General features: G+C 37.3%; 1 protein-coding gene across 1 annotated transcript in view; it reads left to right on the top strand.

Moving 5' to 3' along the window:
- The first annotated feature begins 8,386 nt into the window (after positions 1–8,386).
- Positions 8,387–18,898, top strand: part of LOC120766553 (choline O-acetyltransferase) — a 28,793-nt gene continuing 18,281 nt past the window's right edge. Inside the window, exons 1-3 of the mRNA XM_040092137.1 lie at positions 8,387–8,805; positions 14,730–14,809; positions 17,403–17,594. Of these exons, the coding sequence (XP_039948071.1) occupies positions 8,406–8,805; positions 14,730–14,809; positions 17,403–17,594 (672 nt within the window). The 5' untranslated portion in view covers positions 8,387–8,405. The remainder of the gene's footprint in view (positions 8,806–14,729; positions 14,810–17,402; positions 17,595–18,898) is intronic.

The raw sequence follows: 18,898 nt of genomic DNA, 5'->3' as shown, positions 1-18,898 counted from the left end.
GTGCTAACTAACAAACACAAACAAAAAAGCAAATTTTATTTAAAAATTAATCATAATTTAATAACAGCATTTAAGTATTTGGTAATTAGCAAATACTTATAAACACAAATATGTAAGCATTCACACATGAACACATACTCACCATATTATAACTGAATTCTTATAATTAAATATTATTATATAATCCATATTTAATATAATGCAAATGTTAAAGTGCAACAATGTTCAATGAGAAGTTCTGTAACGCGTGGCAGGCTTTCCAAACTATTAAAAAATACAAAAACAAAAACAAAATCATGGTATAAAACATATAGAATATGCCCACAGATACGATGGATTATATAAACTCTGTAATTATATGATATCGTAAAAAGCAGCTGCAACAAATGGAGTAAACATACTATTAAAATATAATTGTTAATCAAAAACAAAAAAAAAAATATGGCAGTGTTTTATTTTATAGTCAAAACATAGGACAAAACGTGAAAGAAGATTTAAATTGCAGTCATCGATTCGCTATTTCTGCCTTGCATGTTTCTCACTCGCAAGCAAATAGTTACATCTAACAACAGTCGCAAAGTTAGTAAGTGATACAAGAGAAAGTATGCATTAATGAGGGTATAATACCATCACCAAATTTCTTTTTACAGATTTGAGACAAGTACAATGGTTCAAATAAGAACTTACTGTTACAAATGCATTTACAAACAATTTTCTATTGATTTTAAAAATTAGTGACTTGAACTTGTTTCTAGAAATTAGAAGATGTAGCCGCACGAAACCAAGGGGTTACGACAAAGGAGGCATTTCAACAGTAAAAAAAGATCATTGAACTCAATTACACTTGCGTGAAAAGACGTCTATTTAAACTAATGACATAGTTTGTTGGATTCGCTATTCCTCAACGCTTAGCGAATCGAAAACAGCGATTTTCACTTTGAATTTTTTTTCCTTGAATATGAGTTAGTTTCAGGAGTTTGTTTCAGCGTAACCAGTATAAGGATTAGAATTGACACAAGTGCGAGGAGCAACCGCAATTTGGACCCAAACTAATAACACTACTCAACAAATCTAAAGGAAGAATTTGCGACTGATGGGTTAAAAGGTCGATGGGGCGTTTGTGATGTCCTTATTATGAATTTGAGTTCAAAAATGGTGGTGCGACTCTACATGGTCTTCGTATACACTCTCCGCTACGGCTGAAGAATTTGCGACTGATTGGTTAAAAGGTCGATGGGGCGTTTGTGATGTCCTTATTATGAATTTGAGTTCAAAAATGGTGGTGCGACTCTACATGGTCTTCGTATACACTCTCCGCTACGGCTGCTATATTTACTTCAATGTGTTCAGGTCTATTCGGTCGAATATTATCCAATAAATAATGCCTGGTCTCAAGATGGGTGATGGTGTAACGAATAGTATGCTCAGTGGGCCGATTATGTGGACCATAAGTTGAGCGAAGCGCGCGAAACACATTCTTTACAGAACTTGAATTTTCGTAATAAAGTTGACCGATTTGTAAACGTTGTTCAGGCGTAAGTCTTTCCATCAGTAAATGCTAAAAAATACTGAACAAACACAAGAAAAAACGTTAACTTCGGCTGCACCGAAGCTAATATACCCTTCACAGGTGCATTTCTTTTAGTAACTATATGTTCAGTTTATATGGAAGCTATATGCTATAGTAATCCGATCTGAACAATTTTTTCGGAGATTATGTTATTACCTTATGCAGTAATCCATGTCAAATTTAGTGAAGATACCACGTCAAATGCGAAAGTTTTCCATACAAGCCCTTGATTCCGATCGTTCGGTTTATACGGCAGCTATGTATATGCTATATTGAGCCGAGATATATTGTCAAATGCAAAAGTTTTCCATACCAGCACTAGATTCCGATCGTTCAGTTTGTATGGTAGCTATATGCTATAGTTAACCGATCTGAACAATTTCTTCGGAGATTACATTATTATCTTAGGAAATAACCTGTGCCAAATTTCGTGAAGATACATTGTCAAATGTGAAAGTTTTCCATACAAGAACTACATAGATTCCGATCGTTCAGTTTGTATGGCAGCTATGTGTTAAAGTGGTCCGATAACGGCAGTTCCGACAAATGAGCAGCTTCTTGAAGAGAAAATGTCGTTTGAAAAATTTCAAAACGATATCTTAAAAACTGAGGAACTAGTTCGTATATATACTGACAGACGGACATACAGACGGACATAGCTAAATCGACTCCACAGCTCAACATACTGATCATTTATATATATACTTTATAGGGTCTCCGACGCTTTCTTCTGGGTGTTACACACTTCGTGACAAATTTAAGGGTATAAAAATTACATCTTCATCATGACTCTCGCGTGATCTGTGAAATAACGCTTTTGAAAAAAGTACCTCTACTTGGATAGCCCGTTATATTTGAGAATTACCACCACTGGCATAACTTAGAATTATTTATTGAACTTGATAAACCTAGATATCTTTTTAGAATATAAAAACACTAAAAACATATACATAATTCTAACAACATTAAGCAAAAACCAGAATTTCCAATTGAATTAATTCGTAACATTTCACCACTGGGAGCATATGAAATAAAACGTCTTTACTTAAAATAATAAAGTACGTCCGCATGTGCAATAATTTGTGCAAATTGAACTCCGGAACTACCACAGATATAGAATTTATAGTAGATACATACATATATAAATACATGTACATATGTATAAAGTTACGTCTATTCACATGCCGAAAATGATGATGAATTGTGCTGAGCAAGTCCGGCAAATACAAATTGCATCCGTTGTGAAAGATCAAAAATGAAATAAGTAGCGGAAATTGGAAAAATCAACATTACAAATTAATACGCATACAATGGTAAAAAAGCAACAACGAAAACAAACAAAGATAAATATTGCAATAGCAACATGGGGGAATTGTATAAACGAGAAAAAACAACCCCGGTGTGCTGTTAACAGCACCGTCTACCCCAAAGAGCCCGTAATATTAAAGTCCTATTCATATTTACACAACGTTTTGTGTTGTTGGTGTTATGTGGGGCGTGAATATAATGAATGTGGTATAGATTGTTACTGTGTTTAGCAGACGAGCTTATAAATGTTGCAATAAGTGTACATTGATGGCTATATAAATGGATTCTTTTCACAGTGTATTTTTTTACAAAATTTAAACTGGTTAAGTAAAATTAAAATAAATATACATATGTACATACCATATAATATCTATATGTATTTACATACATACATATGTAAATCAAGAGTCAGAAGACATAACTCAGAAATAAGTATGTGTATTTCTATTGAACTAATAAATGCGAGCCAATGTCAGCCTGGAGTGAATTAATGACAATTATCCCATGAGTTTCCGTAATACCACCGCGAACCAGACGGCGCCAACGGAAGACTATTTGTTGGCTGTGATCATTTAACGTATTAGTATTTTAAAAAAATTTTTCTCAAAACACCAAAAATTTATAAAAAGAAATAAAAAAACGGGAACTATAAATTGTACATAATTTTCTTGATAAATTTTATGAAATCTTGTCCTTTTATCTGAGATAATTTGAACGAAATATTACCTAATTAATGACCGTTTCCAGTCACTGGAACATACTCATGGCCAGAACCATTCTCTTGAAAGTTATTCTGCGTTGCATGCTCCTGTAGAAAAGTGTACCTTCTACATTTAGCTTTGCAGCTAGAATTATTTTCTCCAGCAGTAGATTGAAGAGGTCGAATGAATTGGAGACGCTGCCTTGTCGGAAACCTCATTTGGTATCGAACGGCTCGGAGAGGTCCTTCCCGAAAGTTAGTTTACACAGCCGTATTAGTGTTGCGGAAATACCAAATTCAGACAAAGCTGCATAAAGGCCACTTCGTTTCGTGCTGTCTACAGCAGCTTTGAAATCGACGAAGTGGTGGTGTGTGCAGATCATATTTTCACGGGTCTTTTCAAAATTTTACGCATGCTAAATATCATAGTCATAGTCTAGTCAGTTGTTGATTTTCCAAACCTGAAGCCACACTGATAAGAATCAATCAGTTTGTTGACGGTTGGCTTTAATCTTTCACACAGTACACTCGGTAGAACCTTATATGCGATGTTGAGGAGGCTTATTCCACAATAGTTGTCGTAGATTGTGGGATCTCCCATTTTGTAGATTGGGCAAAGCACACTATTTACCGAATTTACCAATCGTCGGGCATACTTCAGGTCTACATGAAAAATATTTAGCTACGAGCTAAAGCATTTTCAATCTAACTGTATGTTTGGCAATAATCATTTGTCATAGTAAAAGAAAATACAGTTCTTGTCGAAGTTTATCCAAGGATTTTCAAGAGAATCCAATTTTTTTATGTGTTTGTTTATAGGTTCAAAACATAATGGGTTTAATCATTTAGAGATGACAATCACACGATAAACTTTCGAGTCGCCAATTTGTAACTCTATTAAGTTAAAGATAGGATTATTAACAATGATTATAGCAGGTCTAGTTATTAGGTTTAGGCATTTTTATGGAAGCATTCGAAAGTAGTGCGAAAATATTTAAAAGTAAACACAAATTAATGAGTATTTGAACTTAATCTAGAACATTGTTTTATTACTTTGAATTTCGAAAACTGATTAGAAGATTTGTTACCATTCAGTTAGTTTTTTTGAGAACTTTATACACCATTACTAAAAAGTATTTTATTGCCTTTAGCTCTCCATTTTGTCGCCGCCGTCGCAATTTGGAGCCCGTTTTGGCAAGGAGGTTGGACATTAATTTATTCTAATGCATATGTAAATTTAAAATTTGTTACTTGACTTTAGGGTATTACACAGAACACATATTACCAAAAATAAAGAAGAAAGAGTAGAAGAAAACGCCTGTGGAAAAGTGGAAATCATTGACTTGAATCACATCCGCTACGTTCACCAATTCCCAGAGCGCCTCTATTGTACATCTGCTTTTAGAATGCTGATGAATCGGCAACACTTTAAGGTCAGGTCAGCTCCCCCACAACTAGTGCTTTGGCAATTTGGCAACCGTCTAATCTAAATACATATATGTACATGTACATGTACAATATCAATAAGTACGCTTATACATAGATAGAGCCAAGGTGTACGTGCTACATCAGCGCAAACCAACCCTTAATGTAACTTCATCAGACGAGTCCTCCTCGTCTTCCCTCTCCATTTGGATGACTAGAGCTGAAGTTTTAGAAAAAAACGACTGATGAACATGAAACCATTTCCAACACGATGGTACGACATGCAATTTTCGTACCTCTAGCTATTTTCTCCCATTACTCACACAGCCCCAAGCGGCGTTGCTCGCCCTTAGACGAAATACATTTCAATACGCATTTCCAGGCTCACGCAAGGTTGCTGTGTTTACGTGTGTATTGGCATATTTTGAGGCTTGCCGCTGTCTGGTGATGCTAATGATAATTTTATATTTACAGTGTCTACTAGCTTCAGTGGCGTGTGTAGGATTTTGAAAGAGGAAGATAAGTTAAAATTCGGAGCGGCAGTTTAAATGTGACACAAAAATTAAAGATAAAACGAATATATATAGCCAATATAGTATATGTACTTTTAATGGTATTAAATCTGATAAAATCTGTGAATAAATATCTTGTTAATGAAAATTTGTAGAAGATTCGAAGAGGTTTATGTTCCCCCTTAATCCCCCTTACAACGACACTGCTCCACATGTACATATGTATGTATTTATAGGTAGATGACTTTAATATCTGATGTGCTGTTGGCACATACGAAAATTAACATTAAATTTCTGGTTTGATTACCTTCAACCGAACCACCGGCCACCACCCACCATCGCTAGCTCACATCGAAGCACTGTTGCATAGAGTCTGTAACGAAATACGCGGAGGGTGAAACGAGCAATTTTTCACGCTTTAAAATGTATTCTTGTTGCCGATTCTGTTTTCTCGCTTCTTTTTGTATTATGTTACCTTAATAGAACGATGAGACATCAAAGATTTGACGTATCGCTGCATTTTCGGTGTCACGTTATAAAGTAACGACGAATTAGTTCACGTCTAATTCGATATGAGAAAATTGTGTTTATAAACAAGTGTATCTTATTAAAGACGAAAATCATTTAGGCATAAAATATGGCATTTAAATTCTTCACACAGAATAGGAAGCACTTAAAGCTTTGTGATCCATGGCACATATTGCATAATAATGCCACAATGATACCGAAATGATAGCGACACGTAACGTCATAAACAAGACAAGCTGTCGAATTTTCATAATAATTATAAACAAAGACTTTCGTTTTCTTTAATGACATCACGTTTCGATGTAATTATCTGTCAACAACTTTTCACAAGCAAAAAACTGGACGAAATTGTGATAATCTCTATTTATATCATACACCGGGAAAGAAAACATTTTCAAACCGCAGAATTTATCCGTTAATTAAAAAATTCTAGCCGAAGTTGTGAAGTTAGCTGTGGCGGTAAACGATTTTAACAGCTCCCATTTTATGTCTCACAGTTTTTTAAATACCATACTTCAAACTAAAAGGATTTACATTGCTTAGAAGGGGTAATTCATTTCGAGGTTCCCTACTTTTTTAAAGAAAAAACACAGAAACTTCAAATTTAATGGAGAATGTTTCTTATCATTCGAAAGTCCATTCTTTGGCATTTATTTTTTGAAGATTATCTCTTTCCAATGTTGGCCGCGGATACGTCTCAGATGGCCATCCCAGTTTTCGATGACTCGTTCGAGCATTTTGACTGGTAACTGGAGAACACGTGATGTTTTGCTTCAAGGCCTGAATCCCACTTTACATATCTCCACATGAAAAAGTCTAGCGGTGTGATAGCTTGATCTTTATGACCAATCGACCGGTTCAAAACGTGAAATTAGCTGCTAACAGAAGTGTTCTCTCAATGAATCCATTGAAAGATGTGATGTGTGTCAAGTGGCACCGTCTAATTGAAACCAAATGTCAATGAGGTCACAGGTTTCAATTTCAATCATCAAATAGTCGGTTATCATGGCACGATAATGGTCGCCATTGGCGGTTACGTTCACATCGGTATCATTTTTGAAGAAACATGGACCGATGATTCCACCGGCCTACAAACCACACGAAACCTTTATTTCTTTGTATAAAATGGCAGCTCTTAAGTTTCTTCAGGTTACTATTCGTCCCAAATACGGCAATGTTGCTTGTTTACATACATATTAAGCCAGAAATTGGCCTTATCGCAGAACAAAATATGGTTTGAAAACGTTCGATTTTCTAGGAATTTTTCAAAATTTCTAAAGCGAAGCGATGTCGCTTGGGAAGGTCGAGCCGCTTCAGTTCTTGCAAAAACTGTATTTCGCACGCTTTCAATTTAAGATCTCGACTTTAAATGCGCCAATGCGTTCCATACGTCAGTCATAGTTAACGCGAACGGCACCGAATCGACTCTCGACGGTCTTCGTGTACACTCTCAGCTACGGCTGCTGTATTTTCTTCACTGCGTGCTGGACGTAATCTATTCGTATATTTTCGTAATAAAGTTTAAAGATTTCTAAACGTTGTTCAGGCGATATTCTTTCCAAGATGAAATGCCAAACAATACTGAACAAAAATAACATGACAGCTTGACACTACTCACGCGTTACCTGTCAAAAAAGGCAGTTGAATAAAGTGGCTCTACTTAGAACACTCATCAAAACAATAAGACTGGGTGCATTTCCATTTACCAAGACAGAAAGAGAGAGAGAGAGAGAGCGAGGCAGAATGCATTTTTTGCAATTCGGTAGGTATAGTGGAAACAGTAAAATAACTGCTTTCAAAACAGTCGACACCTGTTAGACTGATTGTTGGACAATTTTTTATTAACCATGTGTTGTGGAGTTGATGCTCTGTATTCGGCGCCCTGGACCACGCTTTTGAGCAAACCAACAAAAGTATTACTTTTGGAACTTCAAATTTTAATTAGTTTTTTGAAGTAAAGTATTGGAGTTGGCAGTATATAGTATACATAAAGTATAAATAATAAGTATAAATAAATAAACATTTTCAAGAGATGCTAAGGACTAACACTCTGGAATAATCTATCGGATAATTTAAACTGGATAATAATAATGATTTTTAAATTACAGTTCTTAATCGTCTGCTGATGTTATAGATTATTCTTAAATTCCGATTTCAAATTCATAGGCATACGAATTCAATCCGTTTACTACACTGGGTGTTCCGAATCAACCCATAACTGTCAGGTGTATGTTTCGTTTTTTATAGGTTTCATTTTTTGTTTGTTAAAAATTAATATCAATACTCGTAAAAAAAAATTATATAGACTTTGTATTTATTCGGCAAAATGGAATCTTAAGAAATCTCATTATCTTTTGCTGAAATGTCTAACATACTGCAAGCAATTGCACGAAGCCATTTCGGTCGGCTCCAGCAGCGGCAACACAACCAAGTCAAAGGAGCATTCTTCGTACGTCAGTTTAGAATTTCATTGACGGCTGCTAAGAAGGAAACCCCAAATACTAGTACAAAGCCAATTCAGAAAGAAATGCGGAACAAAAGCAACAACACAAATAAAAGATTTAGCAGCATACGCAACAATAATGCGGAAGCTTACCAAGTGTTGGCACAGCCATTTGCGGGACGGCAAAACCAGCGCTCAACATTATTGTACGCCAAATCCGCAATGGATTTACGGCTCAATTCTTGTGTGCGTGCCGTGCGCTCCCCCGCCGCATTTGCCGCGCCCCTGTGCTGCTACGCCGGAATAAAAGCAGGTATAGGTAAGAAAGTACGTTAACCGAATGAATGAAACAATGAATGAAAGATTGAATGATTGTGTAGCCGAAGCTCAGTGGCTACGGAAAGCTGGAAAACTTCAAAAAATGCGGCCAACAAAAGAATCGTGCCGTACGCATTGACAATGCCATGACCCTAGTAGCACCCACAACCAAGTCAACAAGAGCAGGCGGCAGCACCAGCACCAGTCGAGCAATTGGCATCTCTGAGCAATGGGGTTGCTGCATTGCGAAGTGGTGGCGTGAACTTGGCATGTGGCAGCAGCCCACCCGCCGAGCACTTTGACATATTTTGGGGTTCAGCCCCGATGAAGCGTGCTGGTGACTGCGGTTGCCGTTTGCCAACTGCTAGTAGCTGGTACTGTTGCTGTTGCTGCCGATGTTGACGGTGATGACAATGTCGTCGCTGTTGCTGTTGCTATTTGAAGCTGCTGGTCTTTTATTGGACTCGCGTTTTGTGTGTTTCTTGCATGGCAGGGATTTGTTTTGCCATTTAAATTCTTTTCCTTCATTTGCGCTGGTTCTTTATTGTTTGCTATGGTCTGTGGTTAGCTGCAACGAACACAATGGGGCGAATCTGGGCGTATATTCATGGCTTTGACTCTTGTTAAATTAGAAGCAGTTAAAGCAAAGCAATATTTCTCGTCAGGATTACATTTTTATCGTTTAGTGTGACAGACGGCAGCCGTTGCTTGTCATTTAAATGGTCCACAGTTGTTGGTGTGCGAGTGTACAAGTATGTAGTGACTGACAGGCGAGTCGGCAGATACAGCCAGCAAGCAAGCGTGATTTTTGCCGCTTAATTATGTTAGTCGGTTTATTCAAGCATTTTATTACATGTGTCGAACCGCCTGCCGTCTACAACTTGCCGCCTAATGGGGTGATTGTGTATGGGGTATAGCGATACATACCTGGCATAATTAGATTTTCTAGACGACCATCTACATGCCTCAAAAATGTATGTATGTATATGTTAATGTGTGTAGTTGCCTGAGTTATTGACACCTAATTACTCACTAAACCGCTTTTCTTGGGGTTGTAATGAAATTTGCATTAAAGTTATTAAGTAGCCAAAATGTTTTGCAGAAGTCTATCCACATCAGTAAAATATCTTTAAGCAGTAATATTATACAGCAAAAAAGCATTTTTATCTTCTGTAAGCAATGTTGGATAAAAATGACGTCGAGTAGACGTCGCCAGGGAGATGATTCTGAAGGTGACTATTTCAAACATGAGACGTATCATTACTGATGACGAGACGTGGATTTATGAATATGACGTAAAAACAGTCCAACAATCTAGCGAATGGCTTCGAAATCGAAGAACAAGTCGCTGAAAGCAAGGAAGGCCATCCCAGCCAAGGATGATATAACAAGTGAAAAAAAAAAATTAATAAATTGTTACAATGCTTATATTGGCTTAGAAGCCTATTTGAAGATTTCTATTAAAATACCAAAGTAAATGGCGTTCAGAAAACTTTCATCACTTGCGGTACTCTTGTAAACCCTCAGAGATGATCTAGTGACTGTTGCTCAAAGTACTTGTATACTGAAACTATGGAGGAAACACTTCTCCAGCCTACTGAATGGCAGTGAAAGCATAACAACTGAAGATGGTGAACCGGATTTCCCTATCGATGACAATGGAGCAGACGTTCGGTCGAGCAATGCCGACCATGATAAAGTTCGAAAAGCAATAATCCGTCTGAAGAACAACAAAGTGGAGGGGCCAATGGATTGCCGGCCGAGCTTTTCAAAAACGGCGGCAAAGAATTGATAAGGAGCATGCATCAGCTTCTTTGTAGAACATGGTCTGACGAAATCGTCCACAAAAAGGGAGACCCCAAAAACTGCGACAACTACCTTGGGATAAGCCTCCTTAACATCGCATTTAAGGTTATATCGAGCGTAGTGAGTGAAAGACTAAAGCTCACCGTCAACAAACTGATTGGACCTCATCAGTGCGGCTTCAGACTAGGAAAATCAACAACTGACCAAATATTCAGCATGCACCAAATCTTGGTAAAGAGTCGTGAAAAGAGGATCGACACACGCCACCTCTTCATCGATTCTAAAACTACTTTCGACAACACGAAAAGGAGCCGTCTTTATGCCGCTATATCTGAACTTGGTAACACCCAAAGCTAATATCAAAAGCTCCGCCAGTATTGAGAAGGAACTCTCCGAGCCGTTCGATTCAAAAGAAGTTTCAGATAAGACAACTCCCTATAGTGCGCCTTCTTCAATGAATTCAATTCAGTCTCAAAATCTAACTCAGAATAACTCTTGCCAACAAGTGCTACTTTGGACTGCTTAGGCAATTGCGAAGTATAGTCCTTTCTCGACGAACAAAGACCATGTACCACAAGTCACTCGTCATCCCCGACCTGCTGAATGGTTCAGAGGCATGAGCGATGAGAACATCTGATGAGTCGGCGAGTTTTCAAGAGAAAGATTAAGCGGAAGATGTAGATGGCTGGTCATGTCGTCTGAATGAATGAAGACACTCCGGCTCTCAGACTATTCGACGCAGTACCCGCCTAAGGAAGCGAAGGAAGAGGAAGCCATCCACTCCGTTGTAAATACCAGGTGGACGTGGTTAAATTTGAAATCTCCAATTGGCGCCAAACATCGAAAAGGAAGAACGATTGGCGCGCTAGTACTATAATATTATCCTGGACTTCTAATATTTCATCAAAAACTTCATGGAGGAGATTAACAGTTATGAGCCGTTTCAGTCATAAATATCGTAAGCACCATTGCTTTTACCACTTTAAAACCGAAGCTCTCGAAATATTTAAAGTACATAAAGAAAGTCTCGGCTTTGGGATCATACTCAAAGATCCATGACTCGTCACCTGTGGTTACGTTATTCAAAAATTGAGGTTCACTTTCACACATGTTCAAATTTTCTTGGCACACTTTCACTTGCTGCAATTTTTGGGCCTCAGTGAGCACTTTTGAGACCATCTTCGCGCACACCTTGCGCATGTTCAAGTGCTCCGTCACAATGTCATGAACCACAGATTTTGATAAATTTAACATCTGAGCAATTAAACGAATACTTAGTCGACAGTCTGAGTTCAAAAATTTGCGCACACGAGTCACATTGTCGGTGTTTGTCGAAGTCACAGGTCTCCCAACACGGTCTTCATCAGCGACCTCTTCCCGGCCCTCCAACAAGACCTAATGCCACCGAAACACATCATTTTTTGCTAAATCAAGTCTGCTTTATCATATCAAACGTCTCTGTCGCAGATTTACCGAGTTTCACACAGAATTTAATCGCGTAGCTCTGCTCTAACGCTGCATTTTCGGCTGGCACCACTCACAGAAACACGTCGCCCGAAAATGTTTGCCCTGACTCTCCAGGTGCTCGGAGACGACTTACCAGCCGATCGTTCATTAGTTAAGAACGCCCTCTACCGAAGCCAGTCGATGCGCGCACGCTTCGAAGTACAGTCGCGGCGAAAGAAAATCATTCTTATTACTTTCCAGACAAACCCTGTAAATGAGCTTCTAAATAATAATTCCGTTCAATATCAGCCAACCTTTGCTGTAAATGAATTAAGTAATATAATTCGTCAGTTATTGGCTGACATAAAGCAGCCGCAACTTATCCCATTTACATCTTCGCTGCTATACACGCCCCCCTCCCACTCCATTGACCATCTACAGTATTAATTACTTAATTTGAATTCACTACCCCACACACCACCATAAGCCTCTCTGTGTAGTACTATGAGTTGTGGCAGTTCCGGCGCCTGCTTTTGCCTTTCTTTATTGTTTTGTTGTTTAGATTGTTAATATTGTTAGTAATGTTGTTGTCAATGTTGTCTTATGGCGCATTACACGCACCCATCCACGCGCTGCCTGCCGGTAACTCCAAACATTAATTTACTATCAAAACAGAGGCCAACACGGAACGAATCGGTACCGTGCCAAGGGGTGTGGTAAAACAGATCAGATAACGAGGGATCTAACGATGCCAATGCGCTTCCATTGGATACAAGTGCGCGTTGCGGCAGACGCTTGCCGTTTGGCGGTTGGCAGTTGTCGGTGTATATTTGTAACAATAGCAAAAGAACTAAGAACATGTACAGGGTGGGGAAGAATATGGAGTGTGGCGTGTGCTCAAATTGCTGCCACGTGACTCTATTGTGATAGTGATGCCCTCGTTGCCTTGGTTAGGTAGGTAAAAAAGGATAATAAATTGCATTTAATTTGACTTCATTGTGCTACCCTTTTAAAACTGATCAGGCTTCAGGCTAGCACTCGACGGAGAAAAGCAATTCCAGCAATAAAATTATTACAATAGGTTGATAATTCATTATCTTGGGTACATATCTGTACATATTCATATTATTTATGTTATTCGATTGTATTTATAGTTATGAAAATGTTCGAATAAATTCTCAAGCGTTTTAAATTCCGCAGTAGTACAAGTGGTTTTGTATGCAGTACTTTTCTTTCGCTTAGTCAGGATTCTTTATGCACATACGACATTATATTATTATGATTGTCCCGAGCGTGCAACGCTCTCTTACTCTCACATTTTTTTGTTTATCCATGAGGCGACAACTCAAGATTTTCTGAAGATCGATTTGGAAGATTAGATAGGCTAAAGTTCATCGAAGTGGGTCCAAGAAAAGAGCTGTTTCTTAAAAGTCTTTAGGGTATGATAGTAATTCCTGTTTTATTTAACACTAACTCGGAAATACATTCATGCTTTACAAAATTTAATTATTTATAAAGGGTGATTCATTTCAAGCTTCCCGGAGTTCCCCGAGGTTTCGTTGAATCCAATTTCTGATGACCTGTGCGAGCGTTTCGACTGGTAACTGGAGAATAACACGCGTAATTTTTTGCTACATGGCCTGAATCGAAGCGGGATTGCCCGCCTAGGCTATAGACTTTAAATATGTATCCCCACAGGAAAAAATCTAACGGTGTGATATCCCACGATCTTAGTAGCCAATCAACCAGCCCAAAACGTGAAATAATCTACTCACTGAAGTTTTCTCTCTAAACTCATGATTCGATGTCGCAGAGATCAGGAGATTCAATTTCAGGCATCAAATAGTCGGTTATCATGGCGCGATAACTGTTGCCATTGACAGTTACGTTCTCATCGGTATAAGTTTTGAAGAGAAATGGACCGATCATTCCACTGGCTCACAAACCACACCAAACCGTTGTTTTTTTCGAAATAAAATGGCAGCTCTTGAATCTCTTCAGATTACTCTTTGTGCCAAGTGCGGCAATTTTGCTTGTTTACATACCCATTAACCCCAAATTTGTCTTACGGCTCACGCATGATCTGTCTAAAATAGGCGGTTGAAAAAAATACTTCTACTTGAATCACCCGTTATTTCTACGCACACAGTATACATATTTATTTACATCTACAGACATATTCTTGCGTTCAAAGGTTCAAAAACTCACGTGAAGCGAACACTAAAGTCACCGTTCTGGTCGTCATAACCAGTGTTGATTTAAGATTTTTAATAAGATGTCAAAACGACGTCTAAAGCCAGACACCCTGCTGTGAAGCTACGGCACACGGCTATGAAGTATTACAGCTTTGCCACTGACAACAGGATATAATGTAAACATGAACCAAACATTTTATAATACATACTTATATTTTTAAAACATACCTGTACTATTAAAGGAAAACAAATCCAAAAAATACTAATAATTCATATACATATCTATGTACCATGTCCACTTTTGCAGGCATTACAAAAACAACTGACACCATGAAAAGATTTTCAATTATAAAGAAAATAGATTTCGATAATTTTTCAAAACATCACATTACTTAGCGAATTCTCTATTTTATTCTTATATGATTATAGCCTATAAAAGATAATTAAATCGCTTTTTTACTTATCGTTCTGCTTTCAGGATGGCGCGATTCTCTTCTCTCAATCCCGAAAAAATGGCTTTCCACTGCAGAGTCGGTCGACGAATTTGGCTTTCCCTGCGTAAGTGTAACAGTTATATTTTTGTTCTTTGGTCATAAATGTATTTGATCCATTTTGTCACATATAATCATTAATTTGTATACCCTGAACAGGGGACTTAATATTAGACAATGTTTTTAACACCCAGACGACAAGACGCTATAAATAAACGCTGAGTTTATTTAGCCATGTCCATCATTGTTTGAGACATCAAACTGAAATTTTGCACAGGTTTTTTTCTCCCCAAGAATATACTCAGTTGTCCGAATCGCCCACTATCGAATAACACAATCGGACCACTATCGATTACAGCTGTCATACAAAGTGACTGATCCTATCCGATTCTTTTATAGAACACTTTTTTATTTGGCACGTATTGTTGGCTAAGGCAAGGCTACAACAGTGGGACATATTGGTCGAATCGGACTATTATGGCATATAGTCGCTTACAAATACGGATATATGTATTATAATAATTCCTCGGAAGACAATGGGAAATCTCCGAGCGTTTTAAAAAGTCTTCAATATAACGCAGCTGGTATTTTCTTGCACCAAATGAGTGCTAAATCAGCAAAAAAGTATGTAGCAATATTTCTTTTAACGACAGCATATACTCGACCTTGATATACTTCCCGTGATGAACTGGATCCAATGCATAGAAAGTGTATGTCAGCCAACAAAGCTGTGGCGTCTATATTTTGGAATGCACATGAAATAATTTTCAACTACATACTATTTTGCAAACAGAAAATTCATTAATAAGTGTCTATATGACTGCAAAAAAAAACCAAAAGAAAACATGAAAAAACTTAAACTTCGGTTCCGCTAAATGGTATTATATTCACAAGTGCATTTTTTATATCATAAATGGCTATAAAAACATTTTCATTCTGATTTTTATACAAGGTATGTTCCAAAGTAAACAGGACTTTAAAAAAAAAAAACAGAACCAATTTTTGGTCGTCAGTCAATTTGTGCGAAACAAACCGTGCACACACCTTTCGTAAGCCCAAATATTTGGTCAAAATGCGATAAATCGATGTTTTGGAGATATTAAATTCCATTTCCATGAATTTCAATGATAATTTTGGCTGATTTTTGATGAATTCACTCTCAGTTTCAATGTAATTTCCGGTAATCACGGAATTTGATTGGCCCACATGTTGATCGTCATTTATGTCCTCACGACCACTTTGAAAACGTTGAAGCCGCTCGTGCACTCTGCTACGGTATAGGCATTCATTGTCATAAACTTGTGTCATCAATTGAAACGTTTCGGTAAAAGTTTTACCAATTTTAAAACAAAATTTAATGTCAGCTCTTTGTTCGAAGCTCATTTTCGCACCGATAGCACAAACATACTGACACTTAAAACGCAATAACTTCACTTCCAATCAATGAAATGCCATTCCAATTCTCACTGGACAATCGATAAAGATAGCAAATTCTAACGCATCAGTCGACATATAGATGGCGCCACCTGGGGCGCTAGATTCAAAAAGTCCTGTTTACTTTGGAACGCACATTGTATAGCGATGCCTTTAATAATAATCTCTGCCAAATTTCGTGATGACTCCTTATCAAATAAATTAGTTTTCCATACTAAGGCTTGGGTTTGATTTCTTCAGTTTGTATGGCAGCTATATGTTATAGTTCGGTAGTTCCACAAAATGAACAGTTTCTTAATGACAAAAGGACGTGTTCAAATTTCAGTCATATATAGTATCTCATCAACTGTGAGACTTGTTCGACAGCAAATGTCCAAATATATTCAGCTCGTCATGCTGATCATTTATTAGATTAAATTCGAATGCAAATTTTTAAATTTTTAAGACAAACTTCGAAAACGAAGAAATTACTCAATTAAAACAGATATTGTCCAATTCCCAGACACAAAGTCGGATTTGCCATGTATTGTAACTACCGATTCCGACTTATAAACTAAAGAGAATTTGAACGTCAACAACGTATGCATGTAACACACGTGTCCTCTAATGCATACAAATCTCCTTATATTGACGTGGTCCTAAACAAACACGCTACACGTCACGAGAGCCAAATAAAGTATGTACCTTCAACCCCAGCGCTCAAGAAACACACCAGTAATCCTGTTTGATATAATTAGTAATGCAAATATTGAAGAAAAGTACAATTCCCCTTGACAACTCAACAATCTTCCCACTTTTAAATTCGTCTTTTGTATCTTTCTCCATCGCAAGCAGACAATTTAAATCAAGTTTGAGTTGACAATTTTACTTTTCCCAAATAATTACAATCACTTTGACAACCATAAAAGGTAAAGACATCCAGAGAGATGGGCACTACTTTAATCAATTTATAAGGACTGTGAGTAGATATAGACAAATATCAACCATTTTCGGACCCATTTTAATTTTAGATACCAAGAATTTAATATACCTAAACTATTTTGGGCAACATCTCAGTTGATGCTGGCGCTACAATAGATTCAAATAAACGTGTAGGGGTCCCATTAACAAAGATTCGTCACGTCGCTCATCTCGCTCATCACTGTTGCCATTATATATTTATTGTTTGTTTATATAATATTTACATAACTAACACTAATTTTTCTATTGAATCTTCTTAATTGTAGGCACTACCAAAAGTACCAGTCCCACCGTTGGAGGAGACCATGGCTAATTATATACTCGCCATTGAAGCTTTCACGACACCGGCAAAACTCGAATGTACGAAACTTTTGATTAAAAAATTTATGGGTCCAGATGGTATTGGTCAAAAATGTCATCAATATTTAATGGACAAGCGTGAAGCTGAGGATAATTGGGTGAGCTCATACTATATGATATGCTAAGTTGGGATAACCTTAATTAGCGAAAATTATTTTTGGCTCAGCCAACTATAGTTATTAAGACATATAAATTTGTTCCCGGATACGTAGAGTTTATAAAAAAACTTAATATATTTACGCCTTAGGGAAAGATTATAACTAGCATGCAATTTTTTGTTTAGAAACCGGTTATTTGAAACAGCTTATATGTATATGAAAACGTTATGAATAGCAAAATAACTTAATACTCAGCCGCTTGTCTGTCAGTTGATCCGTCGAATCGCTCATGCCATAGTTTGGGTAAAAACTTGGACATTATGAAGAGTCTAACTTGAATCAAAACTTCGCAGCTAAGCTCTCCCAGTTTTTGGCAAGTCATCAAAGATATGTGTGGTCTAGCATTGTCGGCGACGAAGCCTTTTCTGTTGATCAGTTCTAGCCGTTCTTTCGATTGCTTGCTGCAATCTCATCAGTTGTTGACAGTAAAACTTAGAGTCAATCGTTCGACCAGGCTGAAGCTGCTAATAGTGTATTATTCCTTTTCAATCCCACCAAACACTTAGCATAACCTTTTTCGATTTGTTGAGCTTCACCACGCTTGAACCATGATCTTTTTCGTACATTATTGTCGTATTTGATCCACTTTTCGTCTCTTGTTATCATTCGCTTTAGAAATGGGTCGATTTCATTTCCTTTCAGCAAAGATGTTAATTCGGTCCATTCAATTTTTCACAGACAATTCATGTGGTACCCAAATATCGAGCTCCTTTTTGTAGCCAGCCTTTTTTAATTGAGTTCATTAGCGATATGATGGCTGCTTATGTGATGGTTCTGGGCAATGTTGATAGAACGGAAGCGAGCGAACCATTGTTGTGCTACACGAAGTGATACAGCATCGTCTGCATAAACTTCACATATTTCATTGATAGCTTGCGTGGCATTCTTCCTTTACAAAAATTTCGAAATATAGCGAATTTCATCATTATTTTCACTCATTTTTGAACAGCTGTAACTTTTTTTTCAACTTCTCCAAATTTAATTTTTTTGCTTAAATGAAGCTTAAAAACTTACCTTTTGACACTGTATGGTATGACACAATGCGATTGGTAGCACTGGAGATATACGACTGCAACGACATCTATTGACAAAATACGAAAAGACTTTTTCAACTACTTTAAATGCATTTCTCTCCTTCCACACGGTTTTATACCGCATCTGTCAATATATATAATACTTTGAAAGAATTATGTGAGCACGGCTTTAGTAGAATTGTTTTGTGTCACAAATTGATTAAATCGGTT

Source organism: Bactrocera tryoni, chromosome 1 (genome assembly GCF_016617805.1).
Source record: "Bactrocera tryoni isolate S06 chromosome 1, CSIRO_BtryS06_freeze2, whole genome shotgun sequence".
In the NCBI taxonomy this organism is placed as follows: domain Eukaryota; kingdom Metazoa; phylum Arthropoda; class Insecta; order Diptera; family Tephritidae; genus Bactrocera; species Bactrocera tryoni.
The sequence above is the reverse complement of the archived record's forward strand: the minus strand, read 5'-3'. Positions and strand labels throughout refer to the sequence as shown.